The sequence below is a fragment of the Solanum tuberosum genome, unplaced genomic scaffold, assembly GCF_000226075.1.
Source record: "Solanum tuberosum cultivar DM 1-3 516 R44 unplaced genomic scaffold, SolTub_3.0 scf00322, whole genome shotgun sequence".
In the NCBI taxonomy this organism is placed as follows: Eukaryota; Viridiplantae; Streptophyta; class Magnoliopsida; order Solanales; family Solanaceae; genus Solanum; species Solanum tuberosum.
In genome coordinates this window covers 55,023-62,189 of record NW_006239245.1, presented here as the reverse complement: position 1 = coordinate 62,189, position 7,167 = coordinate 55,023, and the positions used below count along the sequence as shown (strand labels likewise).

Here is a 7,167-nt window from a genome sequence, read left to right as displayed (position 1 = left end):
GCCACATGAAAAAGGCCCCCCCCCCCCAACCACCCCCCACGAGTGACAATGCATATTGTAGTTGTTTGCGGAGGCGGATTCAGAATTAGAAATGTCGGTCGAACATTTTTTCTTCTTCAAATAATCTTACTATGAATTTGAGATCGATCTCTTTGAAAGTTAGAATCGAAATAAATAGGTGTTATGCGTAAGCTAGCAAAGCAAACCTGAGTAAGAAGACAAACGAGAAATATATCAAAAGACACAATGATTTAACGTGGTTCAATCACTTCGGTCAATCGACTTACCTCCACAAGAGGAGATGAGCAATTCACTATATAAATATGAGAGTGGAAAATATAGAAAGGAAGAATCTCACACAATTCACTCGGAATACAAAGAAGTTCACAAAAGTGATAACGTATCACTTGGGTACCATAAATTTTCTCTCTAAACAAAACTCTCAAAGCCCCAAGGACGTACTACATTGGGATCAAACTCTCTGAAATCTAACAAAAAAAAAGAAGCTAGACGACTACTTAAATGTCAAAAAATTAAAATTTTGAAAAAAGGCAAAGAATCGAACCCAAGTGACACTACAACAATAAGAGACATTTAGTGTCGACAAAATTTTCTTTCAGCGGCAATCTTATTTATTGCCGTATAAATATTTAACGGTAACTGAGTTAAAATCATTATATTCAGAGTCGCTAAAATTCTTTTACGCTAATTATATTGAGTGTTGATAAAATCTTTTATTTGGTTGTGAGCCCCTTAAATGTCCACACGTGCATCCTAATCAACCAGTGGAACCATGTTACTCTATTATTAGAGATGCCAATACCAAGATAATTTTTAACCACATAAATATTTAATGATTAATTTATACCATAGTTACGAAATAAAAAAAAAATTGAGTTACTATTTTTGTCTAGTACAGACTATGTACGAAAACAAAGCATAATGGGGAAAGGGACCCTGAGGTGTCAGTATGACAAGAGATACAATGCCAGTCCAAAACAACCAAATCCAGCAATTTTCCTTGGAGGATCAAATAGTGTTTATATAATTAATAATGACTAATTTTCGTGTCGAATGAATTGTCGAGTAAATAGATCAGATTCGAACACAACTGATTAAGAAGAGTATATAAAGCAACATTTCTCCTAAAAAGATACTAATAGTTTAATAATTTATGATGTATTTACAAGTGTTATGATCCAAATCGGACATTTAACCGTGAAAGGATACCAACAACAATAAAGTACTATATGTTGCTCGTTTTCAGTGCACACACAAGTGTACGTAGTTGTGAAGTAGTACAATGATTGCTTCTCTAATTGCATATCAAATGAACTTATTTGATGACAAGTGATATCGATTTTACTGGTTATAGTTATAAAGATAAATATTTATTTGTTTATTCTACTTTTAAACTAAAGACAAGAAAAATACTAATGATGTTTGATTTCGTTGAAGTTATGTTGTTTCACAGAGAAAACGGATCCTAGGGCTTATGGTTAGGTTTTGGTGTAATTTCATTATATCTATACTTTAATTAGTTGATATGATAAGTTATATCAAGTCGTTGAATCACAAGATTGATATTATAGTTATGGTTTCTCAGACCTCAAATAGTCTAGCTAGGATAATCTCATATGTATATTATTGTTAATTAAGTGATAATATTCATAATTAATCAGAACACATTCATATCTCTCGTATGGGAGCCAAGTAGAGCAAACTACACATTCTATATTATCTTTCCTCATTTCGACTTATTCTATTAGCAATTATTCATTTATCCTAATGGTAGCTAAGCAATAAAATAACAATATATAACAAAATTAGAAGGACAACTTATATGGTAGAAAACAAAGAATTATGAATATCACAATAAAATAACAATATATAGATTATTCATTTATTCTTTTTCGAAGTTTGGTATCGTTACAACAATTTTGGTCAAAGTATTGTGTTAATGTTCATACTTTGTCCATAACCATAGGAAAAGAATGGTTATTACTCATAATCATAACAAAATAGCAAGCAATCATGTTTGTAGCAAGAATTTTAAAAGTTATGTTAAATCCTAGAGAGTATAACACAAAATTTACATTAGACATGAAAAATAGATTAAAATTCAATAAAAATTATACTTTAAAAGATTGCACCGGACTCTAGAAATAAACAAAAACAGCAGAAAATACGAAAAAAAAAATGCATCTCTAATATCTAAAGGTGAGTTCCCACTAAATTCTTTTATTTCACAATTTTCATCAAATTTGACAGAGAGAATTTATTAAATATTTGACAAATATCAAAAGTCTCATTTTGACGAATTTAAAAGATCAAAACTATTCGAAAATATTTATATAAAAAAACTACTTTTAATCTACCACAAACACAAGGGACCATAGTTGCGAAAAAAAGAGAGGTATAAATGATCCACTTATAATTAAGTAAAGATACTTTATATTTTTGCTTTCTCATCATATCCATGTTTGTTCCCTCTTCTTTTTGCATATTTATTGTTTTTTCTATTTATGAGATGGAAGCTTCATATCTTTTCAAATCAATTATTGACAAGCTTTAACTTTGAATGCTAAAATCAATACGCATTGTGGTGCAGAGGTGGGATTGCTTCATTCTTAATCAGAGGTCTTGGGTTCGAGCTTCGAGTATGGAGAAAATTCTATTGGGAGCGCCACCCTCAAATAAGCCCTACAATGTGTGATCTTGATTTAGTCGGAGCTTCAACGCAGACTTCAAATACGAGGTGGGAAACAAAGAAAACTTTGAATGCTAAAACTCTTTTTTCAAAACATCATTTTCACAACTATAAGAAAAGAAATCAAACTATATATATGTACTATAATGACTTACATTAATGATTGAAATAAAAGGGGAGTTAAATAAAGAAGAAAGAAAACATATCTAAAAATTGAAAATCAACCATTGCTCTACATTAAAAAGTCAAAAACTCAAAATCAATCTCAATTGTACATACAAATTGTTTTGGACTTTCTTCTTTTTACAAATTATGGAGAGAAACTAGACTATTATCATCAATTTTGCCTCCTTGTCCCCTTCATACTAGACTAATCCCAATTTGTTTTTCCTCCAATTTTGACTAATTGGATGAAATGTTTTCTTAATTTCTTCAAATAGAGACAAAATATCCTTAAATCAAGGATCTCAAACTAATTTAAGTCAAACATGTTGTCTAAGCTCCAAATGCTTGGGAGTACTCTTCATAGTCCATAGATAAGATAATTTCTATCTAATTCCATATTGACATGAACTCTTCTACTCAAAATCTCTCTTGTTTCGAAATATCCGATTCATCGCGTAGTTGATTATGTATATGAACTCAATGAATTAAGAGATCGGTGCTAGCTTGATCATGTTCATCGCGTATAGTTCACTATGTCTTGACTCGATCAATCAAGAAACTGACACGCTAGCTTGATGTTGACTTATAATCCAAGAATAATATAGTAGACTAATGTGATTGGTAATGCTATCAACATTCCAAAAATAACCCTGAAATTCCAAAAAAGATAAAATACTCTATTATTTAGGAATTTAAAATATAGAATTAACATTCAAGAAATTAACTAGGGGAAAATTCACTTACGCAGTACTAAGAATAGCTGGATGAACATTGTACTCCTTAGCAAACACAAATGGAACAATCCCTTGTGGCAATGCAGCCTAATTAATTAACACATGACATTTCAAAGAATTTTAGAAAGAATTTTAAACAATTATTTATAAAACTAGAATGAAAAAAGGGAAAACATAATTAATTTCTTCAAACTCATAATGAAGTGTAGTATCTCTTTTTATTAATATCTGATATATGAATCATTACTTAATTTATTTTAAGGGAAGGTCTATCACAATAGCTTGTTATCCAGGCCTTCTAGGCGTTGGCACATCTCCAATTTCAAAAATATAAAAGTAGATCGTGTCATCATTAAATTACAAATTTGACATAATTCATTTAGTAACTTAACTCAAACTTTGTATTTGTATTCGAAATGTTATTTAACATATATAAATCTAGAACTTGAGTATAGTAAAAAAAAATTAAAATTTTTAAAATTTATTAATTAAAATTCTGACTCTGTCATTACCTGGACAATTGCGACATGGAGGAGTGTACCACGAAGGCCAACGATAATAGAAGCGGCAGCCATAACTGCTGGGCCAGTTAGAAATCTTACTGCCATTGCAAAAGTAGCCACCGTGTTCCCACATGCTATTATCTTCGGTTGAAGGGCCATAAACAAACCTACCACACGTAACATGTCCAAATTCGATCAAATTTAAATTCATGTCAAAAAATTTAAAATTGTCATACAAATATTCCCTATCAAATACAAAATCATTCCCAAAGCTTAATTTTTCAACATTTAGTTAAAAAAACAAAAGAATGCTTACTCACAATTATTGCTGGTAATTTCAACGTCTACTTTTACTAGTACTATTTGAACGACTTCAACATTACCATATACTTGTAGTCTTTTTTTAGATTCTTATGTCGGGAGAGTGAAATTATAAAATGGGAATCGAACTCTCGCCAATCGGATAAAAAAATAGGTATACCAATTGCCAAGTTTGACTACTCACCTAAGCTAAACATAGCCATTCCAAGGCCAGCGTCAGAGAGAATAGAGATTGATTTCTCTATTATTTTAGGCATATGCACATGCCACCTACAAAAACACGACAAAAACAAAACTTAATTAATTAATTTCAAAAATAAAATAAAATTGCCCTAATTAATTTAAAATGTTTAAAGATTAGTGGAAATTAATAATTTTATTAATCTATTAATTAGCTTACCTATACGAGATTAGGGACCAAATCAAACCAATGAGACTCGAATACGTGTTCGGGTTTCGGATAAGCTTACGCCAAACCATGATTAAAATCAAACGAGTCATAACACTTGCCGGAGGCATTTGTTTTCCGGTACCGGAATCTTGGACTCCGGTAGCCCCGGTGTTTAGTCCGGTGAGACCCTCTTTTTCTTCTTTCTTTTCGTCTTTATTCTTTCCATCACCTCCACCAACATCACCACCAAAGCTGAATTCTTCGCCACCAAAATCTTGGGAAATGACTTCAAAAATATATATAAAAAAATCAAATAATCTAAAAGGTTGTGATAAGTTGACAGTCAACAAAATACCGTAATAAATAAATATATATATGTGTATATATACCTTTATTATCCCCACTTTGAGGGTGATCAGATACCAACATTCTAATTTCTTTAGCACCATCAGACTGACAAGATTGTTCGTTGGCACTAAAATCCGTGCCACCGAACACATGGAGGCCTGCGGCCTCCGACACTGGTGAAGCACTAGAGCTCCACACAAACATGTGGAGCTCCTTAGCATCATGACTAGCTTTACCATTCTGTTGTTGTTGCTGCTGGTGCTGGTGCTGCGAATGTACTTGTAATTGTTGTTGATTTTTCGTGTTCTTCGGAACTATAGAAGCAATTTCTGGATTTGGGGCTGGATAATTAGACTGTGCAGGGTAAAACCCAAATTTAGGGGAGCTCGTTAGAGCTCCCTGAGTACAATTTTCCTCGAAATTAGATGGTCTAGGAGTTGAATCAGCCGGACCAAAATTCGATAACCTTCCTGGAAACCCCATCATCGCGTAGAAATCAGTATGATTGAAATTCGACCCTCGTGGGGTCGGATTTCTAGACGAATTCAAGCTATAAATTTCAGCCCCAGTAAGATTTGACGGTCTAGGTGTCATAGCAAATGACCTTCTAGACACATTCGACTTACGTACCGTGACATGAAGTTTCCCATCTTGTCCCAATTCAGCATCAGTTTCAAGAAAATCTTGTCCATCTAACGAAACAACATCAGATTCAACCTTAAATGAAACAATTTCCCCTGCTGTTTCTGGGAATTGTTCCATGATCAACATCTTAGCACCGCGAAATTCGAATAAAAATAACAACAATGTATACCATATGATACATTGTAACACCACAACTTGTACCATTAAACTACCTGAATACTCACCATACATAGCTATCAATAATGGAATTCCCATAACAAGTGTATTTGGAAGTGTCGAAAGAGAAAAAATTGTTATACTCCATTCAAGACTTCCATTTTTGGTCACGTTAGACCAAATGCATAACACTATTAACATGATTACTTTTTGTAGTGTGTCAGCTGCAATGAATCGAAAATTCATTTCATATGGATTGTTCATAGAAATGAAGTGAAATGACAATAATGGGACCGCGAAAATGGCTACAAATCTGTTGATCCCTGAGCATTGGTCCGGTGAGAAGATTTTCCACCACCGGACCGAGCCGTACGCTAAGATCATGGCGACATATAGAGGGACAACGGCCGTCAAGACGACGTAAAGATCATGCCAACTTATCATTGTTTGTGATTTGGGGGAAAATAGGAAAAAAATTAGTTATTTTAGTTTGTTTTTTGGGAAGAAAGATGAAGTAGAAAGGAGAATAGAGAGAGTGAAGTTACATAAGGATGTATATGTAATAAGAATAAGAAGACTTATATATATTTATATAGGCAAGAGTGAGTGTGAGAGAATCTGGTGAAGCGATAATCACTCCTTTATTTCTGATCGGAAATTTTGAGTTTAAATTTTAGATATGAAATCATTGGAGTATTTCACTCCTTAATGTAAAACTTCACGGTGGTCAGCTTCAATACAAGTATTGGACATCAAATGAGCATATGTCATATTTAAAACTGTAAGATTAAATGTCATTTTGATATATTTGACATGTCTTTAATTTAATACCATGAATTTTTTTAAGAAAATCTTACTTTTTAAATTTTTTTATTAAATCAAAATATAAGAAATAAATTAAAAAATTAATTAATTGTTTTTTTTTTTTACAATTTTTATGTCCAACCACCCTCTAAGTATGGGAAGTGGGGTGATTGAACTGGAATTTTTGGACAAAGTAGGGGCCAAGGGATGTGGACAAAAGAAAAAGAAGATTTAGCTTAGCTTATATACACATGTTATAGCATATAACATGTCTTGCTTTTTCTGTTTTCATATTATTAATAATTCAACTTTTATAAAGTTATCTATAACAATAATAATAATAATAATAATAATAATAATTATTATTATTAATAATAATTCAACTTTTAT

General features: G+C 32.0%; 1 protein-coding gene across 1 annotated transcript; it reads right to left on the bottom strand.

The window, feature by feature from the left end:
• Positions 1–2,913: 2,913 nt before the first annotated feature.
• LOC102579163 (auxin efflux carrier component 3-like) lies at positions 2,914–6,536 on the bottom strand. The gene is made up of 6 exons (XM_006360350.2): positions 5,214–6,536; positions 4,834–5,110; positions 4,618–4,703; positions 4,122–4,279; positions 3,620–3,696; positions 2,914–3,525 (listed from the first exon to the last, which is right to left on the bottom strand). Exons 1-6 carry the CDS (start codon positions 6,415–6,417, stop codon positions 3,459–3,461), a joined length of 1,869 nt encoding a protein of 622 aa, XP_006360412.1. The 5' UTR covers positions 6,418–6,536; the 3' UTR covers positions 2,914–3,458.
• Positions 6,537–7,167: the final 631 nt, after the last annotated feature.